This window comes from Labeo rohita, chromosome 2 (assembly GCF_022985175.1).
Source record: "Labeo rohita strain BAU-BD-2019 chromosome 2, IGBB_LRoh.1.0, whole genome shotgun sequence".
Lineage (NCBI taxonomy): Eukaryota > Metazoa > Chordata > Actinopteri > Cypriniformes > Cyprinidae > Labeo > Labeo rohita.
In genome coordinates, this window is record NC_066870.1 from 36125291 (window position 1) to 36153219 (window position 27929).

General features: G+C 32.9%; 1 protein-coding gene across 1 annotated transcript; it reads right to left on the minus strand.

Moving 5' to 3' along the window:
* Positions 1 to 3327: 3327 nt before the first annotated feature.
* On the minus strand, positions 3328 to 27641 carry sirt6 (sirtuin 6). The gene is made up of 8 exons (XM_051095834.1): positions 27448 to 27641; positions 26207 to 26334; positions 16558 to 16740; positions 14733 to 14792; positions 13938 to 14033; positions 12112 to 12192; positions 6360 to 6483; positions 3328 to 4617 (listed from the first exon to the last, which is right to left on the minus strand). Exons 1-8 carry the CDS (start codon positions 27511 to 27513, stop codon positions 4168 to 4170), a joined length of 1188 nt encoding a protein of 395 aa, XP_050951791.1. The 5' UTR covers positions 27514 to 27641; the 3' UTR covers positions 3328 to 4167.
* Positions 27642 to 27929: the final 288 nt, after the last annotated feature.

A 27929-nucleotide genomic window follows, 5' to 3' on the forward strand; every position in this document is an offset into this window, starting at 1 on the left:
AGAAAGAAAGTATTTTTGCAGTGCATTTCATATCAATCAGCAACCAGATCAAGCAGCAACCTTCAGAGCAGCTCTGAGCGCCTTTCAAGCACTACTTGTGCTTCAGTATAAAAAAATAATAACTCAAAGTATAATAATTTGCTTCCTGGAGCTCAAGCCGGTTATATACACAAATATCGATCTGTTGACAATCACTTGATCGATTTTGATCGAACCCCTTTTCAAGCTCTCAGTGGGGATTTTGTCAGAGCCATTGTTGACTAAAGGCTTTGTACTGTCGAAAGAATCTCGGCAGACTTTTAGGGTTCATGCGGCGAGCGTGCAACGGGGGTTCTGGAAGGAATCCAGGCCAGCAGCGCAGCCTGTACCAGGACTTTGTTCTAGGAGTTCTCAGTCCAGCTTTCATTCATCTTTGATCATAAGAGAAGCGTCTGCTGACTTCACCGGAACAGCCCTGGTCCCCGGAGCGATCAGAACTCGCGAGCTCTGTGTTTACCCAGCCTTTCCCCGTGCCTCTGTTGTTTTATTCGGTGTTTCTGCTTGAGCGGGTTTTGAACAGCTAAAGACACAAGAGGGTTAGAGAGAGCTTTCAGTTTTTCTCTCAAAAGTGGCTGGATCACTAGAGGCCTGTCAAAACAGTCTTGATGGCACCTCAGGGACATGTTAATAGTCTCTGCGGCAGCAGACATATGCTGAACTTGCTCTGTCCCCCACTCATCATCAGCCACAGCGTGCGAGCGGTCACCGTCCATCTCGAACACCCTCCATCTCGAACACCCTCCTCGGCGGTTTAATGCAGCAATTTCAAAGGCTCGTCTGGTGAATTCATTGCTCTGCTGTGGTGATATTTTCTGCATTGCTTCATTCAGTGAGATGATAGAGGAGGCTGTGCGTGCAAATGGTTGCATTCTAAGCAAAAATGAAACCCCTTTAGTGACTTATTTGTGCATAAAAGCGTCTACCAAATGCATATGTATTTGGAATGCTCTGAATAGTAGCAAGTCATACAAATGACTTACAGTTTATTCCATTATATTATTTTATATTTTATATTTATAAAGTTATTCCATTCATAGCATGTTGCAGCTATCAGCTCCATAAATACATAGTAGTCTAGCCTATGCACATATTGGGGTGTATACACACACACGTTTACTTAGCTATATAAATTGGGATATTACATAGACTTCTTCTTTATAAACAGATTTAAGAAGTTATACATTTTCTAACCTAAACCTACCCCTCACCCTAACAGAAAACTTCATGCATTTTTACAATTTCAAAAAACTTATTTTTCCCCCAAGAGGAGGTTTTTGACAATTTTGTCAGCGTTTGCTCACTTCTGGGTACAAAGTTTTCCCCAAAGTATGATTAAGTTAGTACACACATACACATATGTGACCCTGGACCACAAAACCAGTCATAAGTGTCAGTTTTTCAAAATTAAGCTTTATATGTCATCTGAAAGCTGAATAAATAAGCTTTCCATCGATGTATGGTTTGTTAGGATAGAACAATATTTGGCCAAGAAACAACTATTTCAGTATATGGAAACTGAGGGTGCAAAAAATTCAAAATATTGAGAAAATCGCCTTTAAAGTTTTCCAAATTAAGTTCTTTGCAATGCATATTACTAATCAAAAATTAAGTTTTGATATATTTACAGTAGGAAATTTACAAAATTTCTTCATGGAACATGATCTTTACTTAATTTCCTAAAGAATTTTGGCATAAAAGAAAAATCAATAATTTTGACCCATACAATGTATTTTTGGCTATTGCTACAAATATACCCCAGCGACTTAAGACTTCAAGGACTTTTCAAGCACTACTTTTTTGAAAGGACTTCAATCTGAGATCTCACTTATTAAACAATGTCTTCTCTTTCAAATTCTAAAAAAACAAACAAACAAAAAAACACTTTTACTTTTACAGGTGTATGCAAAACTGTTTGCACTACAAACCAGTGTGCTCATAATTAAGATAATACATTAAAATGATATGGTAAGACATAGTAATTTGCAATTTCAAGCAGCAAAATCAGCTGTTTTGTACACCGAAAAAATCTGGGAGAAAAAAGATCGCTCCGAAACCCGAAACATACGCGCATCAATCTAACGTTGTTTTTGTCACACTGTACAACAATACCGTTTTGTTTTTGTTTTTATTATAGTAAGGGTTAAGTTTAGGGTTGGGGTAGGTGTAGACGTTAAAAAAAAAACAGTCTAATAGCTAGAAAAATTTAACTGTTAGTGTCTGGTCGGAGCTGTATCCCTTCTAGCCACAACACAGAAACGAACTGAATAAAATCATTCGTGATCCGCCCTCCGTAACTTCGTTCTAAAAAAAAGATTTGTCAATCCCCTCCGAAGTTCCGAATCTCCCGATCTGAATAATGATCGCGAAACCATTATTTCAGATCAGGACTCGGAGCGTGGAGCACAAATCATTTGACTTAGATCGGAACTTCAAATCATGTATCGCGAATCATTTGTTTTGAAATTCACGAAATGATTCAGGAACAGTGTTGGGGAAAGTTACTTTTAAAAGTAATGTGTTACAATATTAAGTTACTCCCTAAAAAAGTAACTAATTACATTACTTAGTTACTTTTTATGGAAAGTAATGTGTTACTTTACTTTTGCGTTACTTTTTAAATCTGGGGAGGGCTTGCTTGTTTGTTTTTAATATAAAAAGTTCTATTTTTGGCAGATGTAAAAGCCTTTTCATACCAAAAGCCCCAGGCTTTGAGAAAAGTAAATTCACATCTGTACAGTAGAAAGCAGAAGAAAAAATGTCAACTTTTCAGCTATAAAAAAGGGAAAACAAATGTTAGATTATCTTGAGAAATTTTTGCTCATTAGTATGGTTGAATTGGATCATCAAAGGTCAGCAACAAAGGTTAATAAAATGGGATTAAATGCATAAAGGATATTTGTATTATTTAACATATTTAATTATTGCAGGATTGCGTCATATTCTGAGTTGAATTTCACTATTTTTATTCATCCGTTTCACCCATCCCTACGTGCTCATTAAATCATTACAAACGGTGTTGAAATTCAAATGAATGGCGCTTTTAATTTGTTCTGGTTTTTGCTAGTGAATTGCTTGAAATGAATGATCGAAGTCACAAGTTTGAATCAATCAGAGCGATTCCAGTGTAAATTACTCAGTTGATTTGGTTCATCTGTTCCTCTTTTCGTGTGTACAGCCATGTTTACACGACACTGTCAGTACTACTTCAGGAATCTTGCTATTTTCAAGGGTTTTCCAGGCCTTACATTTCAAAAAGTCAAATTCAAAAACAGACAAAAATAGTCAGGTTTCAGCATCTTTTGTTTATATACAATGTTTGTTCTTTATGAAAAAATAGAAAAACAAAGTTACACAATGCCTGAAGACAGAAACAAAATAGTCAATAAATGTCTTAACCACTGAAGTGAAAATTAGCGGCTGAAGAAGTGGACGTTAGGATGCATGACATGTTACACAATTAATATGAATAGCTCAAGCAAACACTCACAATCTCTTCAAACATACTACAAATCATGTGTCAACCTAATAAACCACATGCTCAAGCATTTGACTTTCTTTTTCCTTAAAAGTTGAACCTCACAAAGCTTGGGTCATATTTCACCCCAAAATAAAACAAAACATTAAAAATAAATTGCATAAAGTATATTTTTAAGACCATTAAGCCATGTTTTTTTAATTTGGGGATGACCATTAATCAAATTTCCCATGTAAAAAGTCTCACTGTTAAAATAATTATACATTGCTTAATTGGAAACAAAAACAACAACAAAAAATAGATTTTAGGGTGAAATATAATGGATGTTTTGTGCAATGAACCTTGTTTTTTCAAACCTGATTTATCTGAGGTTAGAAGATCATATTATCTTTATTTTACAGTACAAATCCATGATTCACCAAAACCAGAATAACTGCACAGATCAGCTGGTAAATAAAAGTCACATCGAACTAATTTATCCACTAACTAGTTGTAATAGTACACTTTCGCTGCCGATGACATTGCTTCATCACCTCTTTTCATCTAACAGGCCCAAGTCCAGGTTTTCCTCATGACGATGTAAACACAGAGCATATGGTGATCACACTTCCTGAGAGAGATTTGTTATTCAGTTTCTCTGTTGTGATAAGGCTCTAGGAAGAGGGCTGTTCAGTGTCTGTTTGTGCTTCTACTACCGTTTCATTCACAAAAGTGGAACTTGTAGGATTGTGGGCGGAGCCATTTAAAGAATGCGGCTCACAGGTCGACTTCTGCATTTTGATTGGTCGAGAGTCACTAAATGCTGCTTCCTTGCTCTCTTCTTTAATCTCTTCTTCTGCTTTAACATCTTTCTTGCAGTTTATCTCGCCATCCTGCTCTTTCTTCTTTCGTTTCTTTGGGACGGCGTGTTTATTTTCCTTTATCTTCAGCTCGATCTTTACTTCCTTTTTCCAGGCTCCGAATGGAAGGATGTCCTGGTCTCCACCTGAGCTTTCGCACAGCGTTGGCCCCGCCCACTCTGGAACCTCCAATCCCAGCAGCTTCATCAGATGACCCATGACCTCGTCTACATAGCCGTGGATAAGCAGGTGGGCGTGTTTGTCCTAAAAAACAAGTAGAACTATTTAAAGTGACAGTTCATCAAAAAAACCTTCTGTTATTATTTAATCAATTTCTTTTTCATACAGTAAACAATACCCAATAGTGAAATAAATCATACATCAAGCTTTTTTATTCATCAAATAATCCTGAAAAAAGAAATACATTAGTTTCCACAAAAATATGAACGGTTTTCAACATTGATAATAATCAGAAATGTTTGTTGAGCAGCAAATCAGCATATTAGAATGATTTCCGAAGGATCATGTGATGCTGAAAATTCAGCTTTGCATCACAGAAATAAATTATAATTTAGAATACATTCAAATAGAAAACAGTTATTTTAAATTGTAATATTATTTTAGAATATTACTGTTTTTAACGTATATTTAATTAAATAAATGTAGCCTTGGTGAGCAGAAAAGACTTATTTCAAAAACATTTACTTATTTCAAAAACATACTAATCCCAAACTTTTCTTTATAAATTACATGCCTACATTTCCATTTTTTGCATTATCTAGCCTGTCTGCGTGAAATACTAATTTATTTTGAATAAGTGCACACTTTAATCAATCACAGCAGAGTCATATTACCGACCGACATTACGAAACTGCACAGAAAATGTCAAATTCTATTTCTTTACACGTTAAGCCGCTATAATACCACAAATTCCCCTTCCAAATATCTGACACGTGCCATAACTCATGTTGCATATGCATCAGGCTTTGAATTTCAAACAAGATTTATAAAAAAATAAATCCAATTTGGGAACTGAGACGTTGACAGGAAGTGGAAGCAATGAGGTAAAGCGGCAAAAATAACCTTGACTCAAACATGGGCAGATAACAACACGTCTAAAAATTAATAGGATTAATCCATTAAAAAACATTCCAGCCACATGATGAGATCAGAAAGGAAACGACAGACGAACGATACGAGCTTAAGAGAAAATCCAGCACGACTCCTTGATGGAGCTGCAAAGCTTCTTAATCAAAAATTGTTTTAAAAGTGAGCATGAATGGTCAGACGAGGTTTAGCGCAGCTGTGCTTTTGAAGGACGCTAATCTGAGCGTGCTTTCACAGCTCACGTACTGACAGATTTCAAACTGTTATATGTGTTTGTGCGAGCATGTGTATCTTTGTGTGGGTGAGGACTAAAAAAAAAGACTAATAAAAAGATCTAATAAAAATCTACTGAGCTGCTAGCCCCCATTGACTTTCATTGTATTTTTTCATACTATGGACATCAGCGGGGACCAGCAACTGCTTGATTAGCTCTTTTGCTAGTAACTTATTAAATCATTCCCTTGTTTTAGCAAATAGTGGCCATGTTGTATTAATTTGATGTCATGTGGGGTACTCCATAATTCTTTTATGCTCATCAGTGCTGCATTTATTTGATCAAAAATACAGTAAAAATGTGAAGTATTATTACAATTTAAATTAAATGCTCTCTATTTAAATATATTTGGAAATGGAATTTATTTATGTGATGCAAAGCTGAATTTTCAGCATCATTACTCCAGTCTTCAGTGTCACATGATCTTTCAGAAATCATTCTAATATGCTGATTTTCTTCTCAAGAAACATTCTAGAATAAACAGTTGTTCTGCTTTATACTATTACTTTTGAAAAACAATGCATCCTTGCAGAAAAAAAAGTTTTAGTTTTACTTAAAAATGCATTTTTTTTCATGTGTTTTGATGTACTGTTTCCATAAAGGAGAGCATGTTGGTGTGACTTACATGTTTAGTAGGCTGAAGATTGACTATAACCAGCTTCCCTCCTGTGCGTTTGGTTAGAAGAGGCAGATCTCCGCTAGGTTTAATTTGAAGAGATGTGCCCAGTGTCAAGGCCAAATCAGCTCGCCTGTGAAAAGAGATGCGGAGTATCAGCTGCTGTGGTCTGTTGCTCTTTTCTCAGAACCGGTGAATAGGTGCCTGTCACATGAGTATTGGCCTCGGTTTGTTCACCTTCAGTCCATCGGAGTCATAATGCACACACAAATGTCAAGCTACAATCTGATCAGCTTCTGCATTCAAACTCTGGAAGTGTGGCTGTCTTTTTAACAGTCTATTGCTGCTTTATTAGGAGCAATAAAAGGTGTAATTCACGACTCTAAAACCCTCAGGTGCTCATTATATCGCAAACAAACCATTCATTACAAACATTGTTTCGAACCAGTTTCATCATGATTCTATTCATCATCACATGATTCCTTTGTTGATGCAAATCTGTATTATTATTATGCAAAACCTGTCAAGAACCTGACACATTTCACCCCACAGGCAAAAGAAAAAGAATGAAATATGTTCATTTTCAGGACAATTAATAACAAATGTATCTCATGTCATATTGTTTGTACAGCCTTTCAGTGTTTAGCATTATCTATCATTTATTTACATTTTGAGTTAGCTTTTATTTTATTCAAATTTTAGTCATTTTATGTGATTTTTTAATTGACTCTTTTTTTTTAATATTTCTATTCAGCTTTATTTTTATTTCAGTTTTAGCAATTTTAAAACTTACATTTATTTTATTTTAGTTAATTGCCAAGGTAACATTTGCCATTTTTTTTATCCAATATATATATTTAATTTGATTTCAGATTTATTTTAATGAACATATCTAATAGTAAAATAACATATTAACAACTTTTATGGTGTTTCAAATAAAATACATGCAGTGTATACACAAATAAAACACACACATTATAACATTGAGAATGAGATGAGGTAATATGTGACCCTGGACCACAAAACAAAAACAAAAAGGGTTAATTTTTGAAATTGAGATTAACACGTCATCTGAAAGCTGAATAAATAAGCTTTCCATCCATGTATGGTTTGTTATATTCGGCCGAGACAACTATTTGAAAGTCTGGAATCTGAGGGAAAAAAAAATTGAGAGAATCACCTTTAAAGTTGTCCAAATTAAGTTTTTAGCAATGCATATTACTAATCAAAAATTAGGTTTTGATATATTTACAGTAGGAAATGTACCTTAAAATATCTTAATGGAACATGATAACCTAATATCCTAATGATTTTTGGCATAAAATGTATGCCAAATGTATTTTTGGCTATTGCTACAGATATACCCATGAAAATCATTTAATGATGTAAAAAATCTTATATTAAAACGTAAATTAGGCTGCATTTTCGTTATGTAAAAAAGATTAAAAAAAATAAATTAAAAAATTAAAAATAATTGATATTAAAAATAAATAGTTTTAATAGCATGTTCACTTATAAAAACAAAAATAAAATGAATACAGAAAATTCTGAAAGGAGCAAAATAGGTCAAAAGTGCTGAAGCGTGTTTGCTATCCTGACTTTGCAGAAAACATCTAATTACAAAACAGGATCATGCAACCGTAATGGAGAAAAAGCTGTGCGATATTCACAGACCTGAAATGAACTCTAACATGAGCTCAGCTATAACAGCTCAAAAGCTCTCTGAAGTCTCTTTTTATCTCAACGTCATTAACTTTAAAGTACACTCTTCAAAAGAAACTGTCCAATACTTGTGTTTAATTAATTATACATAAGGAGATAATTATCCTGTACACAATATAATGAATATCGCCTCACTAAAAGCTCCATTAATTCCCCATGAACTACTATGACCTGGATGAAGAACAGCTTTCTAAATGCATGATTAAAAAGAACGAGATTGGCTGAACCATCCCTTCACCACAGCATCCAAAATCCAGACAGAGTGATGATTGCAGCAGGCAAGAAACAACTACAACCTTTCTTCTAAAGAAACCACAAGTGACCTCCGACCATGAGAGAGAAAACTGAAAGAATGAAACAGAACAGTGAGAATTTCGAATCTTCTTTAAGTCTGAACAGGAGCTTGTAGGCGCTTGATTGGTTTTCGAGTCTCATGTGGTCGTGGGTAACTCATCGGCACCATCCTGATTTCACCTGAACACCAATCAATCCCAGAGTGCTGTTCATTCACTTTGAAACCTACATGCTAAGGCAAGCTTTTACCTTATACACATTTGAAAGACAAAAAGTCACATTTCAGAGAAATTTTGGTCCATAGCCAATATATGAACCAAAAGAAATGTAGCATTACATCACTTGCTCACCTATGGATCCTTTGCAGTGAATGGGTGCCGTCAGAATGAGAGTCCAAACAGCTGATAAAAACATCACAATAATCCACAAGTAATTCACACAACTCCAGTCCATCAGTTAACGTCTTGAGAAGCGAAAAGCTGTGTGTTTGTAAGAAACAAATTCATTATTAAGGGTTTTTTAACTTCAAACTGTTGCTTCAGGCTAAAATATGAAGTCATTGATCCATAATATTGCTTTCTCCAGTGAAATAATTGTCTGTTTAAAGTTGAAACACCTTAATATCACTTTACAAGATGCTAACTAATGGACTGGAGTTGTGTGGATTACTTGTGGATTATTGGGCTCTCATTCTGACGGCACCCATTCACTGCAGAGGATCCATTAAATGCTTTCAAAACGTTGTTTATTTGTATTGATTATGGACTCTATAATACATCATATTACTCCAGTGAAAAAGTAATCTCATCTGAATTAGGAGAGAAATATGCACGGATAAAATACTGTATACAAACAAAAACGGTTCAAAACAGTTCTAAACAAATGTTTTGGTGGATTGTGATGTGAAAAGACAACAGAGGATCAATGGTTTCACTGGAGGAAGCGTTATTATGAATTATGGACATATATTTTGGCCAGAAGCAACAGTTTAGAGTTAAAATGCCTTAATGATGACTTTATTTCTTACAAACACACAGCGTTCATTTCACATGACGTTAATTGATTGACTGGAGTGGTGTGGATTACTTGTGATGTTTTTATCAGCTGTTTGGACTCTCATTCTGACGGCACCCATTCACTTCCATTAGTTAACAAGTGATGTAATGCTAAATGTCTCCATATCTGTTCCATTAAAGAAACAAACCCATCTACATCTTGGATTGCCTGAGGGTGAGTACATTTTCAGCACAACTTCATTTTGCGGTGTTATTTGTTTTAATAACACACATTCTAATGTTTACATATTAAGGTTCTCATTCTTATATCATGTAAATCTAGTCATCTTGTAAACTAGGAAACAGTTGTATTACATGCAGCATTGTAGTACTGTGCCCTAAAGCAAACTCCTGACAGGCCAAACAAATAAACAAATGTATTACATTTAATAAAATCACTGGAGGAACTCAAATTGTAACTGTTGTGCATTACAATAAAGAAAGAGAAAAAAACACATTTGAGCACTGTCTACTTCCAAGGTCACATTTATTTTTTTCAAGCTCCACTGGATTTTGAAAGCATGTGGAAGCCCAGAGGACAGTCACGGGTCAGATGTGCAGCAGGTGTTGTGGGATGTTTTGTATGCGTGTGTATATCTGTGACGAGTCTTGTGAGACTGCAGTACGTTCGCTGTAATATGATTAAGCTGGATCTGGTGCTGCTGATCCCATAATAAAGACTGAGCACTCTTATCTGTTAATTTGACCAGAAACTGAAGTAGTTAGAAGTAATTAAAAGCGTTTTGATAAACCATTAGCATGCAACACATCAACAATTTTGATGGCCAACAGCACTGTACAGGAAATGAGATCAATCTGTACTGATATAATGCATAATAACTGTATAATAACTGTAATATATAGTAGCAATTTGGCTACAGAAGCAAGTATAAATTATATCCATAATTCATTGTAGTTTTCCAATATATTAACCTAAAGTCATGCTTTATTGCTCAGTACATTTCTGTGGACATTTATAAATTGGCACGAAACTGTAATTGCAATCATCTTTTCCTTCCTCCTTGTATGGGTCAAAATTATTGATTTTTCTTTTATGCCAAAAATCATTAAGATGTTAAGTAAAAATCATGTTCCATGAAGATATTTTGTACATTTCCTACCGTAAATATATCAAAACTTAATTTTTGATTAGTAATATGCATTGCTAAGAACTTCATTTGGACAACTTTAAAAGGTGATTTTCTCAATATTTAGATGTTTTTGCACCCTCAGATTCCAGATTTCCAAATAGTTGTATCTCGAAATATTGTCCAAATATTGTCATATCCTCACAAACCATACATCGACGGAAAGCTTATTTATTCAGCTGTCAGATGTATAAATCTCAATTTAAAAATGGACCCTTATGACTGGTTTTGTGGTCCAGGGTCACATACATCTAAGCATAACAGCTTCTCTAATGAGACTTGATTTTGTTGGGAATTGGATGATTGGAGTTGTCGTTTGCTAAAACAAATGATGCATGGATAAATAATTTATAATAAACATGGTAAAATTCAATTAATTGATTTTAAGTTTTTTAAACAATTATTATGCTATTATAGCTTTTATTAATATTTTGAATTAGTTTTTATTTTTAGATTTTACATTTTCATTTTGATTTAATAAGTTTTAGTAATTTAGTTTTTTGATACATTTTTGTTATTTTTATATATATATATATATATATATATTATTTTAGCTCATATTTATTTTACAGTTGAAGTCAACTGTTTACATAAACTTTCAAGAATCTGCAAAATGTTTATTATTTTACCAAAATAAGAGGGATCATACAAAATGCATGTTATTTTTTATTTAGTACTGACCTGAATAAGATATTTCACATAAAAGACGTTTACAAATAGTCCACAAGAGAAAATAATAGTTGAATTTATAAAAAAAAAATACCCTATTCAAAAGTTTACATCCCATTGATTCATAATACTGTGTTCTTATATAAATGATCCACACCTTTTTTTTTTTTTTGTGATCCTTCAGGTCCCACAAATTCTTTGGTTTTTCAGCATTTTTGTGTATGTGAACCCTTTCCAACAATGACTGTATGATTTTGAGATCCATTTGAAGGTTCAAACGCTCACTGATGCTCCAGAAGGAAACATGATGCCTTAAGAGCCGGTGGGTGAAAACTTTTGGAATTTGAAGATCAGGGTAAATTTAACTTATTTTGTCTTCTGGGAATATCTTCTGTAGCTTCTAAAGGGGAGTACTATATGAAAAAAATATGATACTTAGGCAAAGTAAGAAAAATGTACACATTTTCATTCTGTTCAAAAGTTTACACCCCCGGCTCTTAATGCATCGTGTTTCCTTCTTGAGCATCAGTGATAATGGATCTCAAAATCATACAGTCACTGAATGGGATAATTTTTATAAATTGTGGTCTATATGTACATTTTTTATGGTTTCAGTTCTAGGTAACTGTAATACCCTAGCAACCAACTGGTGAAAAGTTATACATAAAAGTTATACATAATAGTAAATCTAGTAACCACCTTTGAATTGTGTTTCCTAAATTCACATGTCAATCACTAAACATACTCACTCTTATTTTAGACCCATAATTGCTACCTGTCTTGTTCTCAATGTGCACCATTCTTGACTCCCTATATAATGGCTTTCTCCCTGTAGTGTTGAGCACATTCATTCTCTGGATATCTCTTTCTTACCGACATGCTTCATCAGCTCTATTCAGGTCTCTGTCAGGCAGTGAGTCCTCCCAGTCCAATATAGTGCTGATCAGCTTCCCTCTGCAGAGAAAACACAAACACACACTTGGTGATGAGACACAGCAAACAGCTCATGACAACCACAGATAACTGAGTGGGCGTATGCACAAGGTGCGTGCTTGCTATTTTTAAAATGTTTTATGTAGAGATAATCTTTGTGTGCTTCATCTTGTTTTACTGTTTTAGTAAGTGTCATGTGCAATGAACATTGCGTTAAGGCAGCATGTCAAGTTAAGAAACGAGCACATCAATGTCAATGTAAATATTTTTGTTCTTTTACATGCTTTGACTAGTGATGTACAGTCGTTTGTGATAACCAGAGTTAGTATCATTAACTAAACTAAAAAATAAAAAACAGTTGACTGAAATAAAATACATAAAAAAGCGTATTATTATTATTATTAGACTTTAAGCATTACAGCATAACACTATAATATATATTATTACTACTATGGATGTGCATGCTTTGACTCGTTTGTGATTAATCATCATTAACTAAATTTAAAACCATAATTTTTTTATTTTTTTTATTTTAAGTAACAAATATATATATATATATATATATTCATTACTTGAAATAAAAAAATGAACTGAAATAAAATAAAAAACATAAAAACACTTTAATTTTATTACTATTATTTATTGTTATTACTATTATATTTTAAGTTTAGCCCAATTGTAAAATTGTGTTTAACAAGATGAACTAAAATAACTAAAACCAAAATAACATTAATACATTTTAATAAAATAAATAAATAATAAATACTATAGACATAAAAAAAAAACGAATAAAAACAACAAAATGAATAAAAGTTTTAGTACAATGAAAATGGAAAATATGAAAACATCTGCAAGATATTAATAAAAACTACAACAGTATATTAATGAAAATAACACTGGTGATGTCATTATATTAAAATATATTTTAAATAAATACATTTAATAAATACAAATAAATAAAAACATTTTACAAATCATTGTAAATAGGTTCTTCAAGTTACAACAGGCTCCAATTTGTCTTAAATCCCCAAGGGGGATTTAATTATTATTTAATAATTATTTATTGGGTTATTTAATTGGAATTGTTGTAATTAAGCATTACAATTTAACGCTATAATACATATTATAATTACTAGGGATGTGCATGCTTTGACTAATGACTTAGTCATTTATAATTACCATTAACCAAATCCAAGTTTTCTGAAGTGACACCAATGATCGATAACGTAAACAATGATTGGTCATGATTATGTGTGATTTTTTGCTTTGAAATTTAGTATCAACTCTACAAAAACAAATCAAATAGGGAGATTGTTTTTAATCTCAGCCCATAAATATGACATAATTATTGGCAGCATTCTGCACATATGAAAGCTCCCATGCACCAGACTTCTTGGAATTTACAGTAAGAAGTGTATTGTAAAAACTTCTTTCTTAAGATTGTTGTGAATCCGGTCCCTGAAGACTTAACACTTGCCTGCTGCAATGTCAGAGGACGCTCAGGGCTGGATTATGAAGCAAAAGGGCCGGTGCCCTGGGGACTCAGACTGCCAGGGGCCACTGAAGCCATAGGCACTCAACTGACCACTAGGGCTCCTGAGGGCCCTTAGCACATATAGACACTGGCAAGCTACTAACAGCTCTAACTACTAATGAGACTCATCCAGTGTGATTTCTGTGTGTGAGACATGAAATTCTGGCTTCCTATCATCATGGAAAATCATGATGGACCTGTTAAGATCCATTCCTCAAAACGGTGCAATCACCTGCAAGATCGGAGTCCTCTTGAGCGTGTGACATCGCAGTAGCGTCCGGTTGGCTTCAGACCCATCACTCCGATTACAGTGTCCCGAACATATTGCCTGAAACAGACCAAGTGCTTACAGTACCTGCACACGACCCGTTGCCTCCTTTAGTAGAGATTTGTGTGTGATCGATAGCTCTGCATTCTCACAGGGTTTATCTGTTAGACACAGAGCTATGATGCAAGTACACAATCAATACCGCAAGTTCAATGTCAAACATACAGTGTGTCCCACAAAAATAAACCTGAATCAATATGTTTTTGGGGACTGTAAATTCATATTTTAGCCAGAAGCAATGGTTTGAAATTAAAAAGACCTTAAAGATGGATTTGTTTCTCACAAACACACAGCTTTTGTTTTTGCAAGATGTTAACTGATGGACTGGAGTGGTGTGGATTATTTGTGGATTATTGTGATGTTTTTGTTAGCACCCATTCACTGCAGAGAATCTGTTGGTGAGCAAGTGATGTACTGCCACATTTCTCTAAATCTGCTTTGATGAGGAATCATCAAAAAGGATTTATGTCCTTGCTGAAACAAGCTTAAGTTAGACTGACTGTATGTTGCTGGTCAAATAAATCATTTAAGTTCTTTCTTCTTACATCCTTATCTGCCCTTAGCAACCAGAAACACAGCAACAAGTTTAAAACAGTCCTGAATGTCTTGTACTTGTTAAACTACATCAGAAGATGTGGTTATTCTTGACGTGTGCGGACAGACTTAATTAATTAATGTCCGGAGAGTTCGATTACATACTTGCCACACTTCTCACATTCTTCAACAAACATGTTCCCATGCAGCTCCGACAATCGATCCCTAGCAGATGCAGAGAGAAATAAATAAGCTCAATTAGAAGAGAAGAATGGGTAATGAATCAAAATCACTGATGAGAGAAAGGATGAGTAAATGATGACACGATTACGGCAATACATGGAAATGAATGTGGGTTGTTTACATCAGTTGAAAACAATGTCATTTTAGTATAATACATATATTATTAGAATTGTATTCAAATTTTTAAAATTTGCTTTTAATCAGCTTTTTTTTCAATTAAAGTTTTAGTAACTTTAGAACTTAGAAAAGTCATTTCTGTTAGTTTTGTTTTTATTATCTCAGTTTTAGTTATTTAGTTATTTACTTTAATTCATTTTTGTAATAAATTCATTTTAGTAATAAATTCGTTTTTGTAAAAAATTCATTTTTAAATTTTACAATTTTATTTTTTACAATTTTTATTTAAATTTTTTATTTCATATTCAAACCAGTATTCATATACTGTTATAATATTTATAATTATATTTTGACTTAGTTTTTATTTTTATTTTTCAGTTTTCTTTTTAATTAAAGTTTTAGTAATTTTTTTATTAATTGTTTTATTAGACAGTTTCTGTCATTTCTGTTAGTTTTGTACTTAATTTTTTATTAAAATTTAGTTTTAGTTATTTTATTACTTTAATTAGATTTAGTAATGAGTTTTCGATTTTAAGATTTCAGTTTTTATAATTTTTATTTACAATTTCAGTAATGTTTGTTGATTTTTTTATTATTTCATATTCAAATCAGTGTTATTGTTTTAGTATTATTCATATACTGTTGAAATTTTATTTTAATATTATTTTTTTTTTATATTTTTCAGTTTTTTTTTCAATTAAATTTTTAGTAATATTTGTGTTTCTGTCATTTTTGTAAGTTTTGTTTTTATTTTTAATTAATGTTTATTCAATTTTAGTTTTATTTTAGTACTTTAGTTTTATTAATTAATAAATTTTTTATTTTAAATTTTAAAACGTTTTAATTACAATTTTTTTTTTGTTCTCATTTCTATTACTTCATATTCTTATCAGTGTTTTTAGTATTTTTCATAAAGTATTATAATTTTTATTATTATTTTTAAATTATTTTTTTATTTTTTATATTTTAAGTGTTCTTTATGCTTAGTTTTAGACACTTCGTGTTTTTGTCGTTTCTATTAGTTTGGATTTCTATTAGTTTATTTTCAAATCAGTGTTATTTCAGTATTATTTTAGTATTTTTTGTTGTTGTTGTATTTTTTTAAATTTAATTTGATAAAGTTTTAGTTATTTTTGTACTTCAACAAAAAAAGGACAAATATTTCCTTGATAAACTGAAATAAGATTTTAGTATTTTATTTGATTTTATTTCAATTACTGTGTGTTTTTATTATTGAATGTTTATTTAAGTAGCAAAAAAGGGTTTTTTCTTTAAGGGAGTTTTATTTAACGATAATAACCCTGATTCAAATAAAAAACAATAAAAAAATACAATACAGCAGATGAAGACTGAGGGCTTTTAATTATGTCTGTCTGAATAAAATGTGCAATTCATCATGTCAATATGCTAAATTCAACATTAACAGCTTCAAGTCATTGCCTGGAACAAGACATGCTGATTGCATTTGCTTGCGGCAAGAGAAAATTAAAAGAGCTAATCAACATGACACATCTGACATCACACGCAGGACAGAGGTCAGAACATTAATCAAAACGGTATGAGAGACGTGGGAACGGCATGAAGCCAGCCAATCAGACTGGATGTTTTGGTGTGCAATATCCGTCATTACCTGGGGAAGCCGGAGCGCAGGTGAAGGCCGTCTACGTTCTGGCTGATGAGGTATTTGAGGTGGCCTGTCCTCTGTAACTGCAGCAGGGCCATATGAGTCAGGCTGGGACGCGCGTCTTCAAACGTGGTGTTAAAGTGAGGCGTCTCGCCTCTCTCCTCCATCGTCCACACTCCGTTAGGACCTCTGATAAACAACATCAGCACAGAGATCACAAATATGCTTCGGTTGAAATACAGTCTCTTGTCCTCAGTTTCACTCAGGAGTCTTTCTGGGTCATATCCTAAAAAAATCTTTTGAAATATGGAGCTTGATGTACTGTACTATCAAAACATACTGTCAGTTACAGAACTCAAAACATAGGGGTGCAAAAAAAATCTGTTTTATAAAAGAAGTCTGAAATCTGTTCACAATGATATTAACATGCAAACATGCATATTTACAATGTAAATGTATGCTATCATACAAAAGTTCAGTATACAGGTACTAAAAAGGTATTGTGATACCCTGCTTTTAAAAACGATTCTGCATTTTACTAGTCCCGCATTTTGATAAGAACCATATTTTCTGAGTAAAACACTGCTCATTTAGGACCCTATGATAATCGCAAAGCAGAAATAGCGGGTACAGTCATAAAAATGGAATTTATTGTATAACGCGGAATATCACGGAATTTGCCTATTTAAATATGAATCCTGCATGTTCTGCATGTCTCTGTATGAATGAATGGTGCAGATGCGTGGTTTCGTTTACTATCTTTGTTTAATTACTACTGAAACATGCACAAAATAAAATAATCTCTAAAACTGCTAGATATTCACTTAATGAGCATTTTACTGTTACTTTTGAAACAAAACAACAACAAAAAAACATCGTCATATCATATACAAACAGAAACCCAAAGGGTCTTCACAGCAACCCGTCAAAATAAAATTTGATTTAACTTGACAGAAATATTACTTAATGTAATGACAGTGCTACTACTATTAATAAAATATTATTAAAACAATACTTAAGGAATATTTACCAGAAATTTTTTTACCAGCATTTATTGACCAGAAAATTGTAAATACACAACACATTATTTCTGAAAATAATAATAATAATAATAATAATACAAATAAAAAAATAATATAATAAATGAATTCTTTATAAAATCGAATTAATCTTTATAAATAAATTATTATTATGTAATGAAACTATTAAAATGGAATCCAGAGAATTAATGGAATGACTAAAAGAATTTGACAATAATAAAACTGAATTTGAGAATAATAACAACATGTTTCAAAGGACTTTAAAAATATATTTTTTGTTAAACTTTCAATAAATTGCTGTTAAATTGTGAAAGTTTCATCATTTCAATTAATTAGACATGCTTTCTGATTAATATTTTTCATGTAACCATTAAAATAGAGTCTAAAAAAATCAAAACGGGAAAAAATGGAATCCAGAAACAATAAAACGGATTTCATAGGGCCCTATTAATTTTATTTGTGTCTTGTTGTATTCGTCCTTTAGATTATTTCCTCTATTTGGACCATCTATTATTTAATTACTTTTCCTGTTGTTCTATGTTTTTGCAGTAGTATCGGTTCAGTATAGTATCGTGATATTTTAGTCAGGTATCACATCGAAGTCAAAATTTTGGCATCGTTACAACACTACAACAGATTTTGCAAAAGATTTTGTAAAGTTAATACTTTCATTCAGCAAGGATGCATTAAATTGGTCGAAAGTGACAGTAAAGACATTAAATGTAGTCTGTTCTATGGAACTTTCGGTTTCTAAAAATATAAAGCAGCACAACTGTTTTCAACATTAATAATAATCATGAATGTTTTTTGAGCTGCAAATCAGCATATTAGAATGATTTCTGATGGATCATATGACACTGAAGACTGGAGTAATGATTCTGAAAATCCAGCTTTGATCACAGAAATAAATTACACCTTAATATATATTTAAAAAGAAAACAGCTATTTTAAATTGTAATAATATTTCAATTTTCTTTACTATATTTTTGATTAAATAAATGCAGCCTTGGTGAGCAGAACAGACTTCTTTTATGAGCAGTAGTGTGTATACTATATACCAGGGGTGGTGAACTCCGGTCCTGGAGAGCCACAGCCCTGCAGAGTTCAGCTCCAACCCTAATAAATCACAACTGCTTGTAGCTTCCTAGTAATTCTTCAGACCTTGATTAGCTTGTTCAGGTGTGTTTGATTAGGGTTAAAGCAAAAAACTGCAGGGCTGCGGCTCTCCAGGACTGACGTTCGCCACCCCTGCTATATACTAAACAGAGCATGGTTTTAGAAACACCAAAGTCAAGGCACAAATCCCAGTGAAATGAAACGGATAAAAATATCATGCTCAATGCATAAACACAAATTATTAAAGAATTACAGTGCACAGTGTTGCTTTAGGTTCGAAAATGGTTATATAAACTTTTTTGTGCAAAAACCCTTGAGTAACATTATAAATGTACTTTAGAAGGAAAGAACAAAAAAAAAAAACTCTCGAATCCCACAAGCCTTCCTCTCCTGTCTGATCCTCGTCTCCCTCTGCGATTCAGTGAGCACTGCTGAGCTGAGCTGCTGGGAGTCTTGGATGACAAAAACGGGGTTTTAGTTATCATGGAGAACAGCAGGAGGTCACTGCGCTTTCTTATAACTGCAGTTGGAGTTACTTAGAGGGACGACTCAAAAGTTCACTGAAACGGGCAGAAAGTGCACTTGGGAGTTCACATTAACGCACACATACACACACAACAGCCAATTTCGCTAAAATCCGGTTTGCTTTTTCACGCTTTCCTAGTACACACATGCAGCGGCTTTCTCTGCCTGACTTATCAAAAGTTTTCTGTTCTTACTAAACTTGGATAAGCTCTTACAAGTACTGCATAAACCCCTAAATAAGTCCCATCCAGACTTTAGGCTATTGATCAAAGTCTTGTACACACGGCGGCTTATTCTGGCCTAGAATCACCCACTTAGACAGAAAGAGGGCGTCTGACTGACACGTTAACTGTCAAGCACAGTTAGCTTTTCCCTAATGTGACATTTGGAGGTGGGCAAATCTGAAATCGGATGAAAACAAAGGTCTGCTTGCTCACTAAGAATGAATGTCTCAAATGAAACTTTTGACTGTCCTTCAAAGATTTAATGTCAGAAACTTTAACAAATGCAGTGTTTAGCTCTTCCGGAAGTTTGTTTCCCGTTGCACTGATATAAACCTGTGCACTCTGACTTTCGGAAACTGCGTCAAGCCAAGCAATCAGATTGGAGCTCAACATCTGAAAAAAGCTCTTGACATTTTTTAAGTGCAATGCGCAGACGGTCAGTAAACAGTCGGTGGGCACGCCGTCTGAGCCCAAGACTACGTATGTCCAAAGTAAGCTCTCCATTTATGAAATACTGCATAGCACACCAACAAGCTGTGCAATGTGGGAAATTGAAAGGAGATTCTAGTGCACTGCTGTTTAGATGCATATGCTTGCAGAATATTAAAACACTCAACCATGAAAATGTGTCAACCTGCTCCCTTGAAGCAAGACCAGAGTGAGTTTGTGTCTATATGAATTTTAAAAGAATAGTTTTATATTCATTCTCAGACTGTGCCGAACCGGAAATAAAATATTTAATCATTATACATTTTATTAGTGCTTGTTTATTTTTATGCATTTTATTTCCTGCAAACATTTTGAATCCATACTACAATTCAAATGTTTGGGGTTAGTAGATTTTTCAAAAGAAATGCATACTTTTATGAAGCAGGGGTGCACTAAAATGATCAAAAGTGACAATAAAATCTTTCACACTGTTACAAATAAAAATTCTATTTCATATTAATGCTGTTCTTTTGAACTTTCAATTCATTCATTCTTGAGCAATAATTTAGAAAATTAGAATGATTTCTGAATGATCAAATTATAACGGAAATAAAATTATTAAAAACTATATGAAAATATTTAAATAAATGTACTTATATAAATGTACTAAATAAAGAAATAACAAAAAGACAACAAAATTACTAAACCAAACTAAAATTCAAATAAAATCAGAAAATAAAAATAACCAATTAATGAATGCTAAAAAAATCAGCTTTGCATCGGACACATAAATCATATTTTAAAATATACACTACAAGTCAAAAGTTTTTGTAAGAAGTCTCTTCTGTTCACCAAGCCTGCATTTATTTGATCTAAAATACAGCAAAAACAGTACGATTTTTAAACATTTTTATCATCTAAAATAACTACTTTTTGATCAATCCTTGCTAAATAAAAGTATTAATTTCTATAATTAATTTTCTATAGTGTGTAATGTTACAAAAGCTTTTTATTTCAAATAAATGCTGATCTTTGGATCTTTCTGTTCATCAAAGAATTCTGAAAAAAAAGAAAGAAAAAGTACTCAACTGTTTTAAATATTGATAACAATAATAATAAAAAACCCTTTCTTGAACAGCAAATCAGCATATAAGAATGATTTCTGAAGGATCAAGTGACACTAAAGACTGGAGTAAGGATGCTGAAAATTCAGCTTTGTTTAAATTAATAAATTACATTTAAAATATATTACAATAGAAAACTGTTATTTTGAATAGTAAAAATATTTCAAAATGTTATTGTTTTTGCTGTACTTTGGATCAAATAAATGCAGGCTTGGTGAGCAAAAGAGACTTCTCTAAAAAACATAAAACAAATCTTACTGTTCAAGAACTTTTGACTGGTAGTATATTTCAAACTGAAAACAGTTATTTTAAACTGTAATAATATTTCACAACATTACAGATTTACTGTATTTGTGATCAAATAAATGCAGCCTTGGTGACTTCTGTAAAAAACATTAAAAAGCTTGCAAGCTCAAAATTCTAGTTTTGATAGAAAAAGCATGTTAAATAACTAATATTCAGCAAATGACAGATGCTATGACTTTCATCAGTAGCAGTGTCCCTTGGGAACCGAACACCTTTTGCATTCCACAGAAAAATCTAGTTTGTTTTAGATGACGTGACGGTGAGTAAAAGGTGACAGAATTGTCATTTTATAGGTGAACTATTGCTTTAGAATTATATGTGCTCTCGACAGTCACAGAGTGCCTATTTGCACCTACAGAAGCCTCACCTCTGAAAATAATCTGTCAGTCAAGATTTGACAGACAGGTGATCTTATGAAAATTTCATATGAGAAAACACAGGAGGAAAAATGCGCAGCTGCCCACGACGTCGCACACGTTTCTTCTGATAACAAGTCAGACGAGCCGACGGAATGACAAAGAGGAGAATAAAGGAAAACTAGCCGGGTGAAAGGAGGAGAATAAATATAACAGGCGTCACTCAACGTGAGATCAGCAACCTCTAAAATTAAACCCCCTGCAATTACAATAAAAAAACTAGCAGAAGGTGAATCCAATTAAATCAACACTGAAATTCATAGAACATTAAAAATTTGTACATCAAACACAAATCTGAAAGTAAACCAAAGTGAAATGAGGTCAACTCGACTCAGCAGTGTGGAAAAGCACTGCAAACACACACACACACACACACACACACACACACACACACACACACAGGCTCTTATTTTGAACTTGAGTGAGACTGTAGTGCTCAGGGTTATCACAAAAAAAAAAATTTACTTGAAATTTTTTTTTAAAAGAAATAAAATAGTAAAAATGTCATAAACACAACAAAATGACTAAACCATTAAAACTAAAATGAAAACAGAAAAAATACAATAAAAACTGATAATAAAACACCAACAAATGTTTTATCTGAATGCAAAACACCTGCCATATTTCATCAAAAATTTATAGGAAGAATGAATGAATGAATATTCTGCATAAAAAATGTATGCTATTTTAGAACCCTTACTATTTTTTTTATTGTAACATTTAAGCACATTATCTCCTTGATTTCACATTATTGCATTATTGCAATGCAAAATAAAACAAAACAAAATAAAACAAAACAAAACAAAAGGACAGGTTAATTGTTAATCTGTAAAGCACAACTGTGTTTGGACAGGATAATGAGAGTCTAATGATAATCATCATTGAGCTTAATGAGAATTAGTACTAAAAAACAAGCAAAAATCCAGACACATAATGACAATGAGAACTTGGGTCCCTAGTGTTTAACTAGGGATGAAAAAGTAACAATGCAATAACATCTTAATGGTTCTTAAAGTAGTTTCTTATTCTATCACAGTTGATTCTGAAGTGTACTGAAAAATAAACAAGGTATAATGTGTCAGCTTCACCATCTAAGTTACATAAACTCAATGAGGACCAGGACTGCTACTGATTAGTACATAGGAAATAGCTCCAATCTCCCAACTACCTGAGGCATGTTGATCAATAATACGATGAAGCAAGCAGTGCTCATCTTTACATCAGCCACAACTGATCAATTACGTGGCGTGGGGAGATTCAATAAGATAGAAAAGAAGCGCTTGAGAGTGCAGCACTATAGGCTTTATTTAGGAACGGCCCAAGAGCTTTCTACCATCAGAAAACACTCAGACCAGAATTACCATTCAATTATTCTCCCATGATTTGTTTATCAGAGGAGTAAAAGATTATCAGAGAGTTCTTTCAAATGAATGATTTCTCATTTTCCTTTGATTTGGCTTTGTGATGCCAAAGAGATCATGAGAACAAAACTGAAGCATGCATTTTTATTTTATATTTTATTTTCAGTTTGACAACTAGATCAAAAAAAAAAAAGTTTAGTATGCAGTATTTTCTATGCATGAAACACATTTTTACAAAATGTGAAGTATACAAGAGAATAAATAATTTATTGCTGCATATTACTGCTTCACATTCTTAAAAACTGTGAGCAGTATGCAAACATTTTGAACACAGCCTAAGATTTGAAGGTGATTTTCAGCTGTTATTGGTAGTGAAACTGCATATCTCCCTCTAGTGACGTCTCTCTGTAGTTACCGTGATTCTGCACAAGCAGTATAATGTAAACTTTTCTTAACCCATCTTATTTTGATCTCTTTGAGGCCATATTAATATGGGAGTTCAGAGACTTCAGTCCAGTCAGTGGGCTATTTTTTATTCATTTATTTTTTTATAGCAAACACATAAACTGAACTAACGTAAGTAAACAAAAGCTCTATTTCTGGTTATGAAAAGCCTGGTTTTGGTTATTTCTGAAGGATTAAGTCCACAGGATTATCCCTGCTTCCTTCTACTGGGCTGCCAAAAGATTAGGTATGTGGGTGGAAAACATAAATGCATCTCTAGCCATTGGCTTGAGGAAAAATTATAGCTCAGTTGGTGGCATTACATAGAAAGTATCTATAAATATTTTACTCTTGCTCCTGACTTTAAAGGGACTGTGAACACTTGAATATCAGTCCACATGACGACGCTATAAAGAAAAGTGCACAGCTCTTAAGAAGTGCTTACGAGCACTGCGAACATAAATAAGACTTAAAAGATAATAAAGAAAATTAAATTTCAAAGTAAGTCGTTGAAAATATCACACAAAGCTACTGTATGGCTTTAGATGGCTTGTATTTGAAGCAAGAAAGTGACTTTTTACTTTTATGGTGCTTTTTTCCATTTTAGTGCTTCAGTCATCATCCTATTTCATGCTTTTTTAAAATAGCAGTTTATAGCACCATCTACCATAACACAGATGAACAGCAAGAATAGTCTACACTAGCTTTCCCACAAACAAACAAATAAATAAATCAGCTATGATCCCACTGAAGATTATACTTTCAGAAAATAACATTAATGCATGTATGTTTGATGCATCTGTGCCAGGGTTATTACTGTTAAATAAAACCATTAATTGAAACAAATAAGATGTTAACTGAAACGAAATAAAATATAAAACAACTTAAACATATTATTATTATAAGCTAAAGCTCAAACCATAATTCATGTATTACTTGAAATAAAATAAACTATAAAACAACTTAAATTTATTTTATATCAGTTAGTTGCTGAAGCAACATTTCCCATTTACATTTAAGTACTAAAATTACAAAGTAAATAAACTAAAACTACTACTTACAAAAAACTACAGACATTTTAAAAAAGATAAAAACACAACAAATCTACTAAAACTTTAAATAAAATTTAAATGGAAAAAAATATATAAAAACAATATTAAAACAAACAAACAACTTTAATGATATACACATGCCCTCCAAAAGTTTGGAAATGCCCTAAAAAAGTGGGGTTTTGGACAATATTGGCATGAATCCCTTTTAATTTGTGATGATTTTGCACTGATAAGGGACAACACTAATTACAAAAAAATATTTTGTCACATAAACAGTTTATACATTAAAAAAAAAACATTTTCGATTCATCAAAATATCCACCATTAACAGCTATTACAGCTCTGCATAATCTGGGCCTAAATTTATTGTATTCTAAACTTAATTGGCAATCAATTGTTAAAGCTATTAAGGTGTGCTGACCCAAAAATCTTTTAAAAACCTCGGCCGTGTTTAAACCAGTAACCAGGCATCACAGCTGGCAAAGGGGCATGTCTGACTTTGACATGTATATATTGCCTTTACTATGTAATCAAAATTAAAATTATTATTGCTGGTCTTCAATGATAATGTTAAGTTACTTTAATGTATTTGCACCAAAAAATGATAAGGATTTATGCTGATATCATCCAAAACCACACTTTGCCAGGGGTGTTTACAAACTTTTGGAGGGCAGTGCATCAATGATACACCAGTGTTTCCCAACTAGTGTGCCGTGACAGGTTGTCAGATGTGCAGTGGAAAATTATCAGAAACTTCCAATCGCTGTTATATTTCATTATTATTATTTTAAATCAGTGCTATTGATCATCGTTATGTCTTTTACAAATATTTAACCAATGAAAAGCATTCAAAAGAGCTTGTGAATAAACCTTGTAACGCCACGATCCTGAACTAAATGAAGATAAATGTTTTGCCGTGTTTATTGTTTATTGAAGCAACCAGATAAGAGTACATGGAGAGTCAACGAGAGCCTCATTTGATTAGTGACAAGAAGGTTATTTATTTTGCATTAGCATGAAGCTGCAGTTTCACAATACATGAATTAAATCTACGAGTAACAGTAAAATGCTGCAAATCATTTTTTCTTACGCTTGAAATGCGATTTAAACCTTTACAAAGCTTCTCTTCCGCATGCAAATTTAATTTACGCTTACAGTCTTATGTACACTTCCACAACTCTTACCCTGCATATGCAAATCTTTAAGCCATTATTTTATTTCCATAGTTTTTTTTGTTTTTTTATCTGGGAAACACTGTCTATAAAGCCTATTGTTTTTGTGTGTTTAAAGAGCGGAGAAGAGTCTTAGCATTTGCCATCTAGTTGTAGCCAACATACTTTTGTACATTTTAAATATCCTGTGCACTGTGGTTTTATATCATCAGATTTTGACCAAATGTATTGAACAACAAGAAAAATGGAGCACCCATACAGATACAATAAACTTTATAACCTTCCGTTCTAATGATGGCCAAAACATACAACCCCCCCTCCCCTTTCTATCTCTCTTTTTTTTAAGTGCTTAGTGGTGTGCCATGAAATTTTTTACTTATCAAAACTGTGCAGAAAGTTTGGGAAACACTGATACACACTGATTTGCAAAAGTCCATTTGCAGTACCTGAAGTCCGGGATCCCTGTGGACGTGCTGATTCCAGCTCCGGAATGCACCACCATGTACTGCGACTCCCTGATCCACTGGGCCAGTGTCTCCACTTTAGTCTTCAGCTCCTCTGGCTTGTCAAACACCTGCACACGCACACACACTTATGACCTGAACTACAAACATCCCAACTGCTGTCACATTAGTAAGTGGTCAAATAAACAAATATACATAAACTATTTCAAATTACTTTTTTTTTCATATGACATAATGCACTTTACGCATATGATTTTTAACACATACTTGTAAAGCTGTATTTACCCAACTGCTTGCATCTTGTTAAACTTGTGAATCCACAGTTATTTTTGTTTTGAATACTTTATGATCTTTACGTAATAGGAACCACCTACAATCAAATACTTTATCATACTTTCAGAACTATTTAGCATTTAATACCATCAAAGTCCCTTTATATAAAGTCTTTGATACCATCTATCTATCTATTCATATTACATAAAGTACTATTTATTTATTTAAAAGTACATATATTTTATACATCATGTCAATATATATACATAATTATTTATTCATTCTTTGACCTGGCTCTTTTAAACTGATTTACCACTTGTAAACCTGCATTTAGCTACATAATCACATATTTCTGTCTTAATGGTTATGTTTTAAGATATTTAGACTTAAATACCTCATTACTATATATGTAAATGTACTGTCAAATCGATTAATCGCAATTATATTATCTGATTGGATGTGCTGCCTATATAAGTATACCTGTAACTGTATATTATTATTGTTGTCATATATTGTTCGATAATAGCTAATTGACTTAAAATTAATGTGATGCGTTGCTTGGCAACCATAAACAGTTGTACAGTTGTGCTAGTGAACTGTTACCTGGCGGGAAAAATGCGATTCATTATGAAAAACAAAAACAATTATTTATTGACCACAGATGACTTTTATCATATTAATATGGTTTTCTTCTTCACTGTGGTAAAAACAAAGTAACAAACACCACGTTTTTATTACTAGCATATTAATTCAGTAACTGTTTTTTGTTCAGATTTGTTTTGTAGCAAAATTAATCGTTTTATTTACACACGTATGTCTACAGATACTGAAACAGCTTTAAATACCGAATAACAGCACATTCATAAAGCATATATTAAATATAACGCTAATGTGCACTAAATGAAGCTAATTCTAGCTAGCAGGCTAACGGCAACAAATGTAAACATTACCTCCGGGAGGCCGCAAATGCCTTTATCCGCATATGGAGAAAGTCCTGCGGCGTAATTCACCGACATGACTCACTTTCTGTTTAAAAGGTAAATTCAAATTAGTCAGTAAAAGCAAGAGTTTCCAATCTCCCGTTCAGTCGGTTTTGTGTGCTGCTGGTCCTCCGTGTGACGTCACGAGTGTGTTTACTTCGTGGAGTTGTGCTGTGCACATCCTGGATTACGTCAGCGCGTTTGCGTGCAGGTGGTGGATCGGCTACTGTACCTAGGTGAAATTTGTTTTCCTTTCCATCCTCATAATAGAGCCATAAAAGCCTTGTTCCATTAATGCTGTCACTCTGTGAAATGTGATTTCATGATAGGATTGTTTCATAGATTATATTGTTTAGAAAACAAATTATCCCCAATTGATATCTAAATGTAGGCCCATTCATAGAGTTTATTCTGCCAAACAGTATTTTTAAAACAAATATAAGGGAAAATGT

What these genes read in the sequence shown, in the direction of transcription:
- sirt6 (XM_051095834.1), bottom strand. Translation starts at nt 27,513, where the DNA reads ATGTCGGTGAATTACGCCGCAGGACTTTCTCCATATGCGGATAAAGGC. An exon ending in GAATGTGAGAAGTGTGGCAA is followed by an intron (nt 14,034 to 14,732) that starts GTATGTAATCGA and finishes GGTCTGTTTCAG; the next exon opens with GCAATATGTTCGGGACACTG. An exon ending in AGAGGACTCCGATCTTGCAG is followed by an intron (nt 12,193 to 13,937) that starts GTGATTGCACCG and finishes TTTTCTCTGCAG; the next exon opens with AGGGAAGCTGATCAGCACTA.